This window comes from Onychostruthus taczanowskii, unplaced genomic scaffold, assembly GCF_017590055.1.
Source record: "Onychostruthus taczanowskii isolate IOZ18803 unplaced genomic scaffold, ASM1759005v1 scaffold3, whole genome shotgun sequence".
Lineage (NCBI taxonomy): Eukaryota > Metazoa > Chordata > Aves > Passeriformes > Passeridae > Onychostruthus > Onychostruthus taczanowskii.
This window is the reverse complement of record NW_024500349.1, coordinates 19,551,531-19,569,353: the sequence shown is the minus strand read 5'-3', so window position 1 is coordinate 19,569,353 and position 17,823 is coordinate 19,551,531. Positions and strand designations below refer to the sequence as shown.

The 17,823-nt window shown below is 38.7% G+C and overlaps 1 protein-coding gene across 15 annotated transcripts in view; it reads right to left on the bottom strand.

Annotated features, from left to right (window-relative positions):
* The window catches only part of KMT2C (lysine methyltransferase 2C), a 189,260-nt gene that overhangs the window by 46,874 nt on the left and 124,563 nt on the right, over positions 1-17,823 (bottom strand). For 11 of the 15 annotated variants that reach the window (XM_041408287.1, XM_041408291.1, XM_041408290.1 and 8 more), the window contains 9 exons: positions 17,617-17,721; positions 16,268-16,449; positions 15,540-15,704; positions 14,833-14,942; positions 9,376-9,441; positions 7,722-7,934; positions 4,941-5,069; positions 3,625-3,744; positions 1,071-1,201 (listed from right to left, as the gene is read on the bottom strand). In XM_041408287.1, the coding sequence (XP_041264221.1) occupies positions 1,071-1,201; positions 3,625-3,744; positions 4,941-5,069; positions 7,722-7,934; positions 9,376-9,441; positions 14,833-14,942; positions 15,540-15,704; positions 16,268-16,449; positions 17,617-17,721 (1,221 nt within the window). The remainder of the gene's footprint in view (positions 1-1,070; positions 1,202-3,624; positions 3,745-4,940; positions 5,070-7,721; positions 7,935-9,375; positions 9,442-14,832; positions 14,943-15,539; positions 15,705-16,267; positions 16,450-17,616; positions 17,722-17,823) is intronic. The other 4 variants (XM_041408289.1, XM_041408298.1, XM_041408295.1 and 1 more) reach the window with 4 other exon arrangements.

Genomic DNA, 17,823 nt, shown 5'->3' with positions numbered 1-17,823 from the left:
TCACTCACCTAAGCCTGAATACTCAGTAATTTGCCAACCTTTATTCATTATATAACATGTTGGGACATGTTCCCATGTTGTCCTTAAAATCCTGATTTAGGATACAGTTCTAAATATAGATTTTTCAGTAGCAATTATTGTAATACCAACAAAGAATCTAAGAAATATTCTATGTTTTACAGGAGTAAAATATGCATTAAAAATATTTATCCTTATTAGTCCAAAGGAAATGTTGTTTAAGTATTTTCTTTCCAAGTCACTTCCCTACTTATGAAATACTATTTTTTAAAGAGAAAATATTCTGCCTCTCTGTTAATTCTTTGCTTTCAATCCCAATACAGTTCATGCCAAGAAGTTTGGTGAACATCTACAAGACCATGAAAAGTTGCAACTTTGGCAAAGTTCCCTTCACCATGAAGAAGGTGGCTGAGAAGAACAAGCCAAGTATGTGAGATACATATATATATATATATACATATATATATAAACCAGCCAGTTTGTAACCTGATTAATGGAAGGAAATTTGCTCAATCAACATTAATATCCTGGTTATTACCCACAACTGCTGCCTCTTACCTGCTAGGGACACCATGAAATCAATGGGAGGGAAGAACAGACATTATTGTGGCAGGGAGATGCAGGGCACATTAATCTATAAAACTGTAGGAAACAAGTTTCCTTATCAAATTATTTCTATAATCCTCAAAAAGCAAAATGAGAAGCTGAGGAAGTGGCCTGATCAGGCTAAGACATCCTACAGGGCTGAATGTGCAAACACCATGAGGCAGTTCAGAGAGCAGAAGAATGATTTTTCCAAACCATCTGATCTCTCAGAACAAGGAGAGATCCAAATACATTGAGAAGGATTCTCCAGACTCCTGGAGATTTAACATAATATAGAGTTTCCTGTACAAGCTCATGAACGCTCTTTACAGAAACCCCATTTCATTTAAATAACCATTTTGGAATCAGAAAAGAAACACTACTGGTTTAAATAAACTATGAAAGAACACAAGAAGAGCAGGCTTTTAAATGGATTTACAACACAAGGAGCAGACCACAAGCTTTACCTGCAAATAGGCAGGAAAGGTTTCTTCGAGTTTATTTTTCTTTTTCCTGTAACGCTTTTTGATTTTCTCAGTACTTTCAGAAGCTGGGGTAGACTCCTCAACTGGAGTGTCTGGCAGCTGCTCTGTCCAACCTACAAAGGAACATTAGGGTACAAGTAAATAAAACACTCAGTAATTCGCTCTAAAGGGACAGTGGCAGCACATCTGGCTACCTCTGGGTGTGTGGGTTACTGCAGATGCATTCCAAAGGGGGCTTTCACCCAGCTGTGAGCTGCCCTGACCACCCAGGCTCTGGCAGCAGAAATGCCAGATGTGACACCAGCCACATCACTGTTGTAAGCTCCCAGGTACACAGAGACCTTTAACTTCTGCATCCCCAGGCAACCTAAGAATTTGCCAATTTGACAGAAATTATAGGTGCCGTTCAAGCAGGTATTTGAAAAGACAATTCCACTGAAGAAGTACCTCCAGTGTCATCAATACTGAGTTACATATTAACCACCTTTCATTTCATACACTATTTTTTCTCAAATTACAAGTAAAAAAGACTTTTTTTTTAATCTGAGAAAGAAATATCATATAAATAATGAACAGCCTAGAAAAAGAAATCTATAAAGAAGCCCTTCAAGAAAAATTACACATTTATTCAGCTGTCATATCTCAAAGTGGCACTGCTTTTTCTAATAAACACAAAAGCACACAGTGCTCATCAATCATTCAGTATTTTATTACAACAGAGCAAGAAAAACACTGCAGGTAATGCAGAACTTCTCAAGTTCTGATACTTCTGTCTTGCCAAAGCAAATTACATGAAGTTAAGGACTCTGGCAAGTTATTTAGGAAACTGTATTATCATGGTAATAAAATCAGCTCTGCTTTGTACTGCAGTAATCTCCTGTAGGATATCCAGAGGACCATGAGTGGAACGAGGTTCACCACCACTGACCTATGCACTGTCTGAGAGGGAGGTTTTACAGAGAAAAGGAGGGGATGTGACAAGGATGCAAAAAATCCTGGTAAAGCTGATGAGTACTGGCCACTGAGAAGCAGGCTCTTGGCAAACTATGATTTGTATTTTTCTCAACTAGCAATTGTGCCTGAGCAGACAAAAAGAACCTCCAACTTCCAACTGAAGAATACTTGTTTAAGAATACTCCTTTTAAACAATATGCATTGTAATGTTACCCAGAAAGGGGAATTAGCTTATTAGCCAATTAAAAAAAAATTACTTAAAGGAGCAAACCCCTACAGCAATGAAAACATCTAACACAAGATTTTCAGCACAAGCTGAAATAAGGCAGTATGCTACACTGAAATACTATTTACAAAGCAGAAACACAGCTGTAACACTAATATTGAAGAGAAAGCAAACACTATACCAAGACTGGGAACTTAATCAGGGTATCTGGCTGCACTGATAAAAGAAATGTTTATTGGCTTTATGAAGTAGTTCTACAAATGCAAGCACAGACAACACCTGAATGTTAGATTTTAATAATACTGACTCTATGCTGTAGCAAAGATCCACCATGTTGTACAATCTACAGCAAGAGACTGATCTGGCTCTACAACAGGTAAAAAAGCCAGTATCTAAACTGAAAGGAGACAGTGACAGGAGAAATCTCAGGCCAGGGTCTTTAACTGGGGTGGTATCAGCCATCCTTCAGAAGCAGCTGACTCCTTCTACTGACTTTCCAGGGAACAGGCTCTGAACTAAACATATTCCACATCTCCCCTGCATGATACCTCAACATCCTCTAGGTAAGTGTGAACACCTCCAGATGGATGGAATAATTTAGTCTAATCACACACAGTAAGAAAGAGAAAAAGGACAATGAATAAAATCTGACTTCTTGTTAGGTGCCCAATCTACTGAGAACTGCAGTGTCAGAGGTACGAAAATGGTTCTGCCATGGGAAAAGGCACCCAACAAAGTCAAGGATTCTTCAGCCCTGGAAAAGGCAACACTGATGGGGAAATATGATACACATCTAGAAAATATTTCTAGAATGAGTGATTCTTTTAAAATAATCTTTCATAACATTAAACATGAGGACAGCTTATGAAACTCTCAGATATCCGATATCAGGCTTAAAATAAAAAGGAATTATTTTTTCATGCAACAGTAACCTATCACTAAACTCTATAATAAAGGATTTTCCAGAGCATGAACAGATTTATAAAAATTGATTAGACACACTCATGGAATATGAAACACTGAAGAGTATTAAATCTGATGGTCCACAAGACACCCCTGGACCAGGGCTATATCTGGAGAAAGGTGTATCAGAAAGAGGATTCCTTTAAATATAACATCATCATCATCATCATTATCATTATTAATTATTGTTGTTATTATTATCCTCACTCCTGCAATTCACTGTTTCAGTTTCTTTGTACATCATGGGCTCTGTTGAAATGATAGCTATGCAGGAATGGGTATTTTCAGTTGAATTAATGAAGCCATCATGACAAAAATACATGTTTGATGAGCTGTATTGCTTTTACTGCATTAAGCATGAACAAACATTTAACATCAAATTCCTGCACTTACCTTCATCTCTGCCAGGCAACTGTTCAGAAACAGATCCAGAAGAATCTTTCCTGGAGAGAGATCTTTTTGTCTTCCCCTGCCCTGTACGACTTCTCTGACGTACCATAAATCCACCAATACCTGAACAAGGAAGTAAAAAATTCAATATATTGAATAAGAACTGTGTTTCACAGTACAAATGAGAGCCAAGATTACTCTGCAGGTCAAGGAGACTGCTGCACCTTGATGTTTAAGAATGAATCTGAGACATCTGATGAGTTTTCATTTTGATTTTTATGAGATGTTTCTGAACTTTTGTGTCTCAGTGGGTACACATGTAATGAAAAATGATCAGAATTTCAGGTTTGTAGAACATCCACAAGAAGTTCGAATCACCAAACCTGGCAACTTTCAGGTGCTGGTTTTCCCCTCTCTTGGGGCAAACTGATGAGTTGCTGGAATTAGCTGTCAATCTACCAAATGAAACCTATTAAAGAACCTCAAAGGATCACAAAAAATCCTCTGTAAATAGCTCTAGAGAGCCCACCACTCCAAATGATGCTACCAGAGAAGGACATATCCCAAATAAAAAGATAATTAATCAACATCATAGTGGCCTGGAACTCCTGAATCCTTCACTAGAGACTGCCTGCAGAGTTCCTGATCTTTGCAGTTAGTGTGTATGTATCAGATACAGATCTGTTTCATTTTCCTGGGGAACTGCTGGCTGCAGAAAACTAATGGATAACTAATGGATGTATTCTACATGGATACAGCTCAACTGTTTGTGCACCAGACATACAGTTAATTAATCCAGTCAGGATAATTAAGAATCAACTACACAAAGAAATTAAAATAAATGAATTCATCCAGTAACTGAATTCATTAAAATTCACCTGTCAGAAGTAATCTGCAAATACCTGGTAAATTACTCTTTTAAAATATTTCAGAAAACACCTAAAATAACTACAAAAAGTTGTCTGAAGTTCAGGTATTTCCATATATATACACACATAAAAACTTGCCTTCAACAATTACAGAAACACAGCACAATTTCCTATCCAGTTAAGAATCAATAAGACACAGATCTCAACTACTACAAGTAATTGACAAGCACACTAAGAACAAGGGCACTGCTGACCAGCAACCTTTGCAAATGTGTTTTGGCAAAGAAGAAAAAAGGCAACTTTAAACAGAATAGGGAAAAAAAAACTACAGCCATCAATAAGCAGTAGAAAACTTCAAATATTTTGTAGTGTTTTCTGAATTTTTTTTTGTAATGATACAGAAAAAAAATGAACAATGGACACACAATGATCTAAGTTACTTTATCCTACCAGGTCTGTATGGTTTTCGCTTCCTTTTTTTAATCCCATCAGCTCCTTCAGCCACTTTGGTATCATCATCCACAGCTTCCCGTTCTGGGCTGGAATCTGATTTTCCATCACAATCCATAAGGTCACCTTCTGCAGAAAAGAGGCAATGGTAACTTTAACTGGAAAAGCCAAAGAAAATTATTTTTTCCAAAATTTCCACATGATTGTTTTATGAGAAACTGGCTGAGAATGACACGTTTTTCGAAAGGGTGACAGACAATCATAATCCCTGGCCATTTTTGGGAAACCCATCCTATCTATACACACATTTCCTATGAGATGATGTATAGACAAAACCAGCATATGAATGCTGTAATTAGTACATGTAATTCAGAGAAAGTTTTTGGTACCTCCTTTGGAAGCTTGTGCTAAGTGTCTGAGCAATCTCTAGCTATTCCATCAAGGAATATGGACCCAATTTACCAAGATATACTCCCTTTTCTTCACTGTCCTCCTCAGTTTTCTTTGACAGGACTATTTTTTTAATTGAGAAGACACTCAACAACTGCAGCCTGCACTTGGAAAGCAAAGTGTAATGACTTCTAGTGTAGTGGGCTCATGACTTGAAGCTGTGTGACTGACTGAAAGCAGACTGACCTATGAAGAGGAATTTGACTTATGTAATACAAAATTCAGCCCAAGGAATTACTCAGCCTTGAAGATGAAGACTACAACTCAAAGTTTATATTCTGTGGGAAAGCAGGGTAGAAACAGATGTAAAGTACATTGACATGAAAAAGCCTTTGGTGTTGAAGAGAGAGGGAATAAATTCTTCTTGGTATCCCCAAAAAGACCTTGCATCTTCATTTTATCATAAACCTTCTGAAATGTTAAATATGCTCTCACCCCTGAAAACACACTGGAATTCTCATGTTCTGCTTTGGATATAGGTATATAATTCTAGATGAGTAAAACCCCACGCAGTTGTAAGAGGGAGAAATATTGTTAAAACAGAGCTGGACTCTTTCACACCACTTTTGCTGCAGCAGAACTGTAACCCTCACGCTTCCACAGGCTAGGCCATGGCCCAGACTCTCCCACTGATGAAGACCTCATCCAACAAAGCCAGTGGAGAGCAAAGGCCATCAAGCTGAAGCTCCCAAAGCAAGCTCAAAATTTCAAGTGGACTCTAAAATGTAGAAGACCCAATGAAAGCTGAACCTGATGCAAGCCTACAGACGAGATGGTAACGAAATTCCACGAGCTCACTTTTCTCAGATAAAGCCTCTTTTTTCCACCTGGAATGTCAACAGTCAAAATAAGGGTTTTTTCCTTTTCCCTGGAATTACTACACTGTGTTACTCCAATCAAAGCCATGGCACAGCTTTATTCATGCTGATGCTCATACAAAAATTCCAGATATTTGGAGATAGACACTGATCCCTTCTCCAGAGTACAGCCCTACACACCCAGAGCTTCAAGGAAATCCAGCCTATCTCCCATGTACTCACTGTGCTGTTACCATCACACACATGAATGTGCTTTATCTCTAAAAAAGGCAACAAAAGGTGATCAGAACTGAAATTGAAGTTGTGGACACTCTGGCTCTCCCTTTCATACCCTGCTATCACATCTATATATCCTGTTATCTACTGGAAAAGACCTACCACTTATAGAAGCCAACAAGCAGATAAAGAAGTCAGAAAAAGTCATATAGAAAACAGGCACACATTTTTAAAAGTAAAGATTATTAACCACTGAAGAAGAACAAGGGAAGTGACTAGCTGCCTCCAAATTCAAAAGCATTTTTTGTTTTCAAAAACCCAGCTGATGGAGAATATGAAAATATGAGATGAAATTTCAGAGTCCTTGTAATGCTAGGATGATGTACCAAACCCTGTGAATACTGAAAGACATGAAAGAAAAACAAACTGTTTAAAAGGTTATAAAGAAATAAAAGGAAGCTACTTTTAGTAAGTAATAATTCTAGTCAACAACAGAAGGTAAGAATGTCCTCATCAAACAACAGGAACAATACTTCTATCAACAAGTTAACACTGAAACTTCACTGATGGCTGAACTACCCAGCTTCTTATGACATTTGATCTGATTAACGAGGCAGTGTTAGAGTAACAGAATTGTGGGGAGGTGGGGGTGCCTCAGTTCCTCTCCAGAGACACCTACATGACCAATGCAATGACTTGTCACCTGCCACTGGAAGGAGCCCTGTCCCAGGCCATGGATTAACACCTGCTGTGCCATCACCCTTCTCAGCATGCACAGGCAGACCAAGGCAAGGACAATGGTGCTGTACCATGCAAGTGCTAGCCATGATCACTGACTCTCACCTAACTTCTTTCAGAAAAGAGAAATACTACTCTCAGCAAAGAACTACTCCACTTTCCCACCTGATTTTAGTACCAGCCTCTCAGTGATACAGATGTTGCTTTGCTGAGCCAACACTTTCAAACACTTTGCACTGGATTTGAGTACACCTGTACACTGTGAGTGTGCAACGCTTCTTACAGGTAACCCAAAGATTACACAAAAAATCATCTCCTATTTCCAGTGCTGGCAGCCCTAGAAAGGTGAATTTCCTGTAAGATAGATGTCCCATAAACAGAACAAAGGAAAATTCCTGAAATGGACAATGAGCCATGACTACTGTTCAAGAAATTTCCATAAAACATTCTGTACAGAACACAGGAGTATCAGTGTAATAAAAACTCCCAGGGATATTTGCAATACACACAGGTACTGCAACACTCCAAGCTACAAGACATGCCAAAAGTAGACTGCTACCTCTACTGTCATCCATCTCCCCATCTCTTGAGTGTTCTGACTGGGCATCTGGGGGTGTCTGAAGCACAGCCACACTGTTCTGATTTATAATCTTCAGTTTAAGCTTTGGTTTCGTCCGTTTTCTTCTGGGTACTGTAACAGTGAGGCTCTGTAACTGAGACATGCCGGATTCTGTCAAGCAGACTCCATCCTGGGTGTATGTCTTCGGTGGGTCTATAAAAGTTGAATGAATCATAACAGCAATATAAAACTCTTTTAATTTACAAGTCTTTGATTTTTTTAGGAATAGCACTTACAAGAGTTAATAATCCACAAGTATGGAGCTGACCCGTGAGTGAAGAAATTGGAATAAATAAACCAGAGATATCAGACACCGTCTTACACATTACAATTACAGCTTTATGATTTAGAGTCTGATGTCAAATCCAGCAATAATCCATTACACTGCTATGAAACAACTTATATCAAGGACTCATTAGAAAGAACAATTTGATTATGGAAATTGGTGCCTTGCAGGGTATTTCTGCATTACTGGCACCCACAGAAAACTGTGCCAAGTCATACTTTGGGTCCTTATTGCTTATCAGCCAAGGCCCCCATCCAGCCCTCAGCACTTTACCCTCATCTTATTAAAAAACCTTAAACCTCCAAGAACTCCTGGTAACTCAGAGAAGTTATCAGCCCTATTTCACAGGCAGACAAAAACCCAAGTTGTATCAAGTGAGCTGCTCAAGATCAAAAAGGAAATTGTGGGTAGAACACAGGTTTCCCAAAACCTGCAAGACTGCTTCCTCCTCAAGCTGTTAAATGACAACTGAGTCCACTGATAAGCTCTAATATTCTTTAATTCACCATGCAGAAAGGCCCTGCCACCTGTGCTGAGGCCCTGCAAATGGAAGCTTGGGAACTTTCAGGGAGTTGCCTAATAATGAGGAGGCTGCAATGATGCTTCAGCTCTCTGGAGCCAATTAAATCACGATTTGGTAACACAGCTTTTGAAAACACACAAATATAGTAACATTTGTTCCATTTAACCAAAAACATTTCTTCATGTAACATCTGACAATACAGCTGGTTCTGAACAAATTCTTCCCACTTGACTGCCTTCTTACACTGAACTTGAAAGTGTGCTTCAAAAACATTTCACACTCTTTTTCAGATTGAATATTTGAGGGGAGAACCTTCTCTCAGGTGTCAAATAGAAAAAAACCTCTGATCTGATGGAAGCTGTCCTAACATGACAGAAGCTGCTGGATGCTATCACTGTAAAGACTGACTTGTGAGTAGGCTTGTCAGGATTGCACAAACCAAACAAATACAGAAAAGCTGCATCCTCCTAACAGCTCAAGCCTGTAAACATTTGTGTACATGCTTGACTCAGCCACACTGTGTTATCACCACTGATATTAAGGCAAGCAGCTAAGACTGTAGGATCAAAGCATAATTTAAAGTAATTATTATAGTGCAGGTATGGCAGGCAAGAGAGAAGAAAGAAGAGAGAATGAGGAAAAAAAATAGAAAGCATGCTGTGGTAACTGAAGGATAGTTAATGCTGTGTGTTACAAAATCACAGGAAAAGGAATTTTTGTCTCATGTAAAAATATACCCTTAAAGTACTCTAAATGATCAGATATTAAGCATTTCCATTCTTTACCTAGTTCTTTTGATTTTGAAATAATCTGAGCTCCAACTGATGAATCACAACAGTCCAAAGAAGGCACTGAAAAATATAAGGAAAATAATTTCAACTTTTAAAAATGGTGACTTGATTTAAATTGAAACTATCAATTTTCCTTCAAGCAGTTCCATTAAACTAGCTAATTTATAGTGTTGACAATAATTTACTTGCACCTTTAAAATAAAGTGCTTTTCAGCGTCACAGATGTGACTACAAAAGAAGCCTGATAGAAACTGAAGTTCTCCAATTTCCTGAAGCCAAGAATGGCACTGGAGTAGCACTGAACTCAATGAGAAATTATCTCCTTCTACTGGACCAAGGGCAAAAGAATACACTGGGTCTTTTGGGTGGGAAAGCAACCTCTACACTAGTCGTGATGTTCAGGTTTTGCTGCCCTAATCATTGTAACTGTGAGGGTTTTGTGAAGTGAGTATTGATCAGTATTTCCCCAAGGAGGGGCCAGCACACTCCAAGAGCTTTGCACACGAGGCTCTCACTGTGTCTGTGCTGTGCCCTTACACAGCACTTGGAGAAGACTGAGGTATTGAGAACAGATAACACAGGACCTGTTCAAGTCAGATAAGGCAATTCTTATTCCAGTTAAGAGTATTGATAAATGGACAGCAGAAACTCAACTTAAAAACTACACCTTGTGTGCTACAGGGCAGCAGGGAACAGTGTGACTGAAAAAATAATAATCAAAATGTCCTGCAACACAAGGCTGCTTTAGCAGTGGGCAGAAATGCTCTTCCCTTTTGCTTTAACTACATAACTGCAATCATGCTTCACTCACCTATGATGTGTAGACTAAACTTTAATATTAGTAGTGACTTCACAGAGATTACGTGGACAGAGCAGTAAAGTGAAAATTAGGAGCTTCTATCTTGCAAACACTGAACTAGAATCAGAAAACCTGTTAGTCAGGCACAGTTAGCATTACCACAGAGACAAGTTTATCCACACTTTTTTTCCTTTTTCTTTGGCCTAGAAATCTTACTCATGCTGAATTTAGGACTCAAGATAACATCTGGAGTATTTCCTTTGTGCCTGTCACACAAGCTGAGACCCCTGAGGCAGAGAACCCGTGGGGGTTCTGTGTGTCACATCAACCATGGCACTGTGCTGCTGTTCCCACCTCACAACACACCATGGGAGCCAGGACAAGATGGGGAAAAGCACAACAGCTTCCAAGTAACACTTAGAATGAGTATGAAACATACAGGATGCTTTCCAGCATATAAATAAATTTAAAGAAAGTGCAAGTCTGTCCTCAAAAAGTACAGCGCTTTGAAAGTTTTATGTAATGTGCAACTAATGCAGAGGGTACAACCTACAGAAAAACAGTATTTCATGCAATTAGTAAACAAAAGGAGCCTATGAGAGCTACTGAAAAACTGAACTCAACAGTGGAGAGAAAGACAAGGAAGAAAATAAATTGAAAATGACATTTTGAAAGAGACATGAAGCCGGAAAGAAACAAAAACAGTGGACAAGCTGCAGGAAGGAAGATACTCAAAACAGAAAAAACAGAATAGAGGCCAATTGTAAGAACTATTCAAAGCGGAATAAAACATCATCTGTTCATTTCATTTCTTATAATTTACAAGATGGTTTTAAGAATGAAGTAGCAAATACTGAATTGGAATCTAAGGTAAACAAGAAAATCAGAAAGACAGTTGTGAACAGAAATTTGAAATCCTTAATTTAAAAGTCAAACAACAGAGAGATCTTCTCATCCAGGTCAGACTGAACCATTTTAGCTCTGGAGACTGAATAGAGTTGAAAGGCTCAAATAAACCAGTTGATAGTGACAGAGGTGAGGCCTTCAGAGACCCATTCACAAAAACTGCATGAACTAACAGTGTTTGAAGACAGTATCAAACAGACTTCCAGAAAAGGAGCTAATTAGAGTGCAGATTAAGGATTACAATCAATAAAATGGATAGCAGAAAAGCATAGTACTGTTAGAGAAAGCCTATCCAAAGGAAAAAAAAAAATAAAATGGAAAAAATAGTGCTTTCTGAGGCATTCAGCTGCATTTTAACCAAAATTGTTAAACTTATCTGCAAAATGGTTTAAATGTGCTGAATATTGTACAGCATTTAGTAGCCTCAATGGAAAGCAAATAATTGCTCAGAATACAATGATGAGAAAAGAAAGCAGAGTTCATTTTTAAGGCTGTTATAGAAAAGAACAATTCTATGAAAAAATGAAACCAGCAAATGGGACAGAGTGGAATGGCTGATGTAGAAATACAGCACTAACAGAACACTCTTTATTGGGTGCATGCATAACTGTGTCAATGACACAGCGATTTTTTTTGGTAAATGCAGTGACACAAGAACATTAGAGTTGACACAGTAAATGGGCCAAATAATAAAAAAAATTTCAAAACCTAATTTTTTAACACATAGTATTATGTTGCATTTGTATCTTATAAAGTACACAGAATTAAATTTCAGAATGAAGAAAAATTTACATCAGTTTAATGAAAATGATACAAGAGAGACTGCTAGCCACAGTGTGTCTCACTGGCAGTATCAGGTACCCCTGGACAGGGGTAAGTGATACCAAATCCTCACTGCCTCCATGAACATGTTTACTTGAGCCCCAAGAGGAATAACTGCACAGGCAGCTTCAGAAACTGCACCCAGCTCAGTTCTAACTGCTTACAGAAAACCAGGCAGAGCTGGTCCCTCTGAATCCTGCAGAGGAGTGAAAACAGCACCAAGGGAGGAGGAAGCTGGAGTCTGGATGGAGACAGGATGGAAGTAAGTGAGGAGGGATGAAATTTGCAGATGGGGCATATGACATGCAAGGGCAAATGACACAAAGGCAGAACTGCTGAGTAGATGGTCAAGAACTGCTTGTCCAGGAGCTGATGTAGATGAGAGAGACACACACCCCCCTGAATGTGCAGGAATTACAGCACAGGGGAAAAGCTGCACCTGCCTAGCATCCAGTCAAGAGAATTTATAAATTTCTCTACAGGACACAGCAATATGCTGGGGGACATTTGTTATAACTTGAGACAGTACTAGAAGGAACCTGGTAAAACAGTGATCAGAGATGGTTATTTCACAATAACCTTGTAATGAAGGTTTCTGGTACACTGGAGCAAATCCTACACCATCATGGCTTTTGATTTTTGTGTATGTTCAAGAAGAAAAACATTATCTTTTATTTCTGTTTCCTGAAGAAGATGACTTTTTAGGAATACCAGGTATGATGAGACAGGAAAGAGCTTTTACAAATTTTAAAAAGTTTCCACTTTCAGAAGAAAGAGAAATGAAAGCTCCTTCTCAATACCTACAACACAAGAACCATTTCCTCTTCACCAAGGGTACACCTGCAATGTTTTGTTTCTTTATTAGGTTGAGGGGCTCTTGTTTCTTCTAGAAAAAGTGGTTAAAAACCCTGTAATAATACTTGCCACACATCTATGACACATCAAATGGAAAGGGCAAGAACCATCCCAGTAAGAATCCCACAATATGATTCATTTTGAGATGCTTTGTACTGCTAACTAATATTTATTTCCCTAAGTTTATCAAACACTAATTCTTCTCACTTTGAAACAAAAAAATTATAGACATTTTTCAGAGAAGTTTTATAAGAATTCATGAAAGACCAAAACATTTCATATAAAAGTACATGCAGGTATTTCTATCAACATGCATCAAAAGACATATTCAGACATGCAACTGTGCAAATGTACATGTGTTAGAGAAGTTTTAATACTGAGTCAAAACAGGAAAGAATAAGCTGAAAAATTTGTCTTACAAAAAAAGGTGAAAAAAACCTGCAAAGAAAACTTAGGAACTCCCAAGGGACTGGTTCCTATTCCTTGGAATCCAAACCTAAGCAACACAACTACAGAGAGGTGTGCAGGAAGGACTAACTCAGGGGCCAGCTTCTGCCTGGAAGGGAAACACCTCCTGTGAAGCTGTTCCATCTCACATATCATGGACTTTAATTATCTCTACAAGGTAGCTCTGCCAGCTCCCAGGAGAAAGGAAGAAGTATTTCTTACTAGGATCTTTTTGCTTTAAATACTCAAAGCTTATTATAAAAATACACAGAAGTCTGTGCTGTATCTGCAAGTTTCTTGCTTTTTCCACTTACAAAACCTCTCCCCTTCTGAATTTTTGAAAGCAGATCTTTACAATGAAGTGACTTGCAGAAATACAGAAGCATTAGTCATTTTTCTATTAGAGATAAAAATGGGACACTTCCTTGGAAGTGTTCCAGCAGGGAGTATATAAACCTCCATGGTCAAGTCAGTAAGTTACAATTACTGCTTGATGAGGACATCACAGTGTTGAGGGACATTAGATGCTCTATTGAACTTTTCTTGGCAGATCTCTCAAGCCCCACAACATCTTCCATCTTGATCAGGAAAACCAATCTTACTGACAACTTCTTGGGGGATATGAATTTTTCTTGAAACATTTGCTTAGTTCTTGTACCTTCCTCCTCTTGTTATCTTGAGATACCTCAATGAATGGGTAATATGAACACTTTCATCTGCTTATGCTAAAAATGGGAATAGGTGTCAATGTTAAAGGAGCCAACTGAAGCAGCAAATTCCCTGAGCTGACATGCAGGGAAAACAGACCTGGGCTATCACCCTTGCAGCAAAATATAAGACTATAACTATAAATCATGTCACAGGCCAACCTAACTGATGACAGGCCACTCACAGGAACATTAACCAGCACCAGAACCAGATGCTGTAAATGTGCTTAAAGTGCAGTAACCTCAGCCCCTGAAGTGCCACTGCTACACAGAACTGTGATACAGACCAGCAAGGCTGTCCGTATCCAAGTCCAGAGAAGTGCAAAGTTCATCAGAAGGAATTACACATTTTAATTAATAAGGGAGTGATAACTCCCAAATAAAGAAGTATGGCCAATTCTTTTTGAGACTGCAGCTAGGGAGGGAAGCACTGGTCTTGAATACTGGGAGAGCTGAGGAAAAGGCATTAGGAAAACATGACGCAGGATGGAAAAAAATGCTTACACAGACTGTTGTTACAGCTACTGCTGCCTCAGCCTCAAAATACACCAACTTTTTCTGCTTAGAAATAATTTTCTGATTTTTCTGTAGATGTAACTTTAGAGAACTGGGCTTTTTTCCTTCTACTTGACAGAGTGAGATGCCTTTGACCCCTTCACTACCAAATGCTCTTAGCAGCTTCTCCCTATCTTCAATACCTCTACCTAGAATTCCCATGAGGTTTCCTCTGGCCTAAATCACTTGAGAGTGCAAAAGAGGCTAAGACACTTTCACAAGAGCCCTTAAAACAAACATGAAAAAAAAAAAAAATCTTACTTCTACCACAATCCAAACCTCCATCAGAGCACAGAACACATTCCCAAACCTATTTATTGCAGTGTGCAGTCCTGCCATTGGTTTCGATTGTCTTCTTACCGTTTGTTGGTGGAATGTATGGCCTACAAATGGTACAGTCAAAACCCATATCAGCTATGTTTTCCACTTCCTCCTCTGTGCTTAAGTTCTGACAGATTGCATGCATCCATCTAGAAATTAAGTGGGGGAAAAAATACAATTTAAAGGAAATAGGTGGTGTTTTAAGAGACCCAAGTATCAGTCTATGGTCCAAGTAAATGGGGAATATTTGTTCAGTTTGAATTCTTTTAGGGAGAAACCACAGAATCAGATTTTCCATATACAGCATCCCCTACAGTGGTGTGTTTTACAGCCTGTATATGGAGGAGCAGAACAACTATTTCCCTCCACAGGAAAGAACTTTCTATAGAACAATCTCCCAAGTATGTTTTTGTATGATAATTTTCTCCTTATATTGCAATAATTTTAATTACTTTATACAATGCAAGCTAGATTCAGCCTCACAACAATAGTCCTGTGTGGTAAATTAGTTTTATTTTTACAGGGCAGGGGGGAAGAGGCACAGACTGATTACTTAATTTGCCCAGAGCCAGACAGTTAAGTCTGTGGTATAACCAGGAATGAACTACTAAGAGACTTCTGAGACTCAGTAATCCACCGTTCTTTACCACATAACCATTTCTTCATCTCTACACTTCAATATTAGGGGGAAAAAATTAAAATAAGACTTGAACAGAAAAACCATGTGAAATATTAGAAATCCTTACCGATCACACTGTCTACACTGAATTATGAGCTCCTCATCCCTGTACGTGCGGTAGCAGATGGGGCAGGTAGACAAACTTGCACAGGGAGCACACTGTGTGTAATTATTTTGCCATTCACATCTTAAACCTGGAGAAGTTGCTCCACAGTGTCTGCACCAAACACACCTACAGAAGAGACAAAAAGATTTATTACTGTCAGTTCACAGGAAGACGATTTTGTGGCTTTAAATCTCTTCCACTTAAAAAGAGGTGAGTAATTAAGTTTTAACTTAACAACATGTTTAACCACAAATGTTTAACAACATTTTTTGTACTTTTTAGAGAAAGTTCTTAATTAATAATTCCCTCGAAACTGCAAAAGCAGGCAGATGGGTTCTTGTAACAGCTCAACAGGTCAAAGGAGTTCCTGTTTCCAGCTGCCATTCACTTTGAGATCTGGAGACTTAACCATGTGAGAGGTCTGGTCTGTTTGTGTTTTACCCAAGTAAAACAAATTGTTTTTACAGGGTTTTATGTCAAGAACACTGGGGTGAAGCACCCATTCATTTTTCCAACTGAACACTGGGATGATTACAATGAATACAAATTGGAACTTTTTTCACTATGCGTTTCAAAAGAGAAATTCTGTCTGTCTCTGTTTATGTGGTTTTTGGTATGAAGAAGCAGTTTTAAGAGGAGGTGAGAGCTTCCCTTATACACTTATCATTGAGTTTCCCTTATACACTGACCATTTGCACTTCCAGCCTCCCTTTGGCACGGTCTGCAGGGGTGGGTCCAGGCAGTAGGTGTGGTAGCTGATGTCGCAGTCGTCGCACAGGAGGAGTCTCCCTGGATCCGTGGCTTTCCCACAGGCTTCGCACACTGTGCACTCCAGGCACCTCCAACCTTTGCTAAGTACCACTTTAGTAATCTGAAAAATGCAAGGTGAGAATTAGTTGAAAATGGCTCAGTGAAGTGTGATCTATGTATAAATTAAGGTCTGGCTTGTGGAGCTCAGGACGCTCTTCTGGGCACACCACCCACATCTCAAGGAGCTCTGCAGCAATTAGACTTTCTGAAGCTTCAATGAACAGGAATGGATTAAACAGAAAGAAACTGTCCTCCTTTCTAATCTTTTGAAAAACAGATGCAGTGTTTCCCTTTGTAAGTCACCTGGGACTTCACCTGACTGCCAGGACTTTTCAAATCTCATGGAAAGTGGCATGGCAGCTGCATCAGCCAATTCCCTCAGGACTCTGGGATGCATCTTGTCAGGTCCCAGACATTTGTGCACATTCTGGTTCCTCAAGAGGTCACAAACCTGATCCTCTCATGTTATGATGTGATCAGTGCTGGAGTTTTAGTAATCTGAAGCAAACAGCTAACTTACTGCAATTAATATATAATGCAAGAGTAGCATATAAACAAAAAGTCAAATTATAATTGCATGAAATACGCATATGGCATTTTGTAAAGTATGTGCAAAATAAAGTTTTTTGACATGTTTAAAAAAAAATCCCACTTTTACACAGATATACTTACATCACAACCAATGAAAAGTGTACAGTGTATATACTGCAGTAAATAGCTTATTTTGTGCTTGCTAGGTCATTTCACAGCATTCAAATTTAATTTTCACACATTCTCTCCTAGACTAATGAATGTAAAATGTATTAATTAACCACTCCAACTGCTGTCAATTCTGACAGCCAACAGGCAAATTGAATCAACTAAACCTTATGCCCCAAGTAAATGAAGATGCAGTGTAATTTTTCTTTGTTTTTAATGCTGCTTGTATCTAGGTTTGAAACTTGTATCTCAAACTGTTATTTTAACCAACTGCTGGATAATCAGTGCTATTTATGGTTGTGAAATTACAAAAAGGTTAATTTCTCTTGAGGCTATGCATACCATAAAATGACATTTAATTAAAGTCTTTCATAAGTCACATACAAATAATGGTCACATTAGCTGATGAATATCTAACAAGTTAATGACTCCCCTAATTACCACAAAACCGAAGGCAGCATGGTGCTATTAAAGTACAATATGAAAACAGTGCAATCAAGTAGTTTTTGTGTGGAACAACAGCACTCACCTTAATACTGACACAGTATGGATGGTAACACTGCCCACACTGGGAACAGGCCAGCAAACGGCCCTCAGCACCTTGGCCAAAGCTCCCGCAAACCACACACATATCCTGCAAAGACACACAAGAGCAGACTCTCAGCACGTGCCAGACACTACATTCTGAAAACATGCAACTAAAATCCAACTAGCTTGCTATGTAATTTAACTCCTA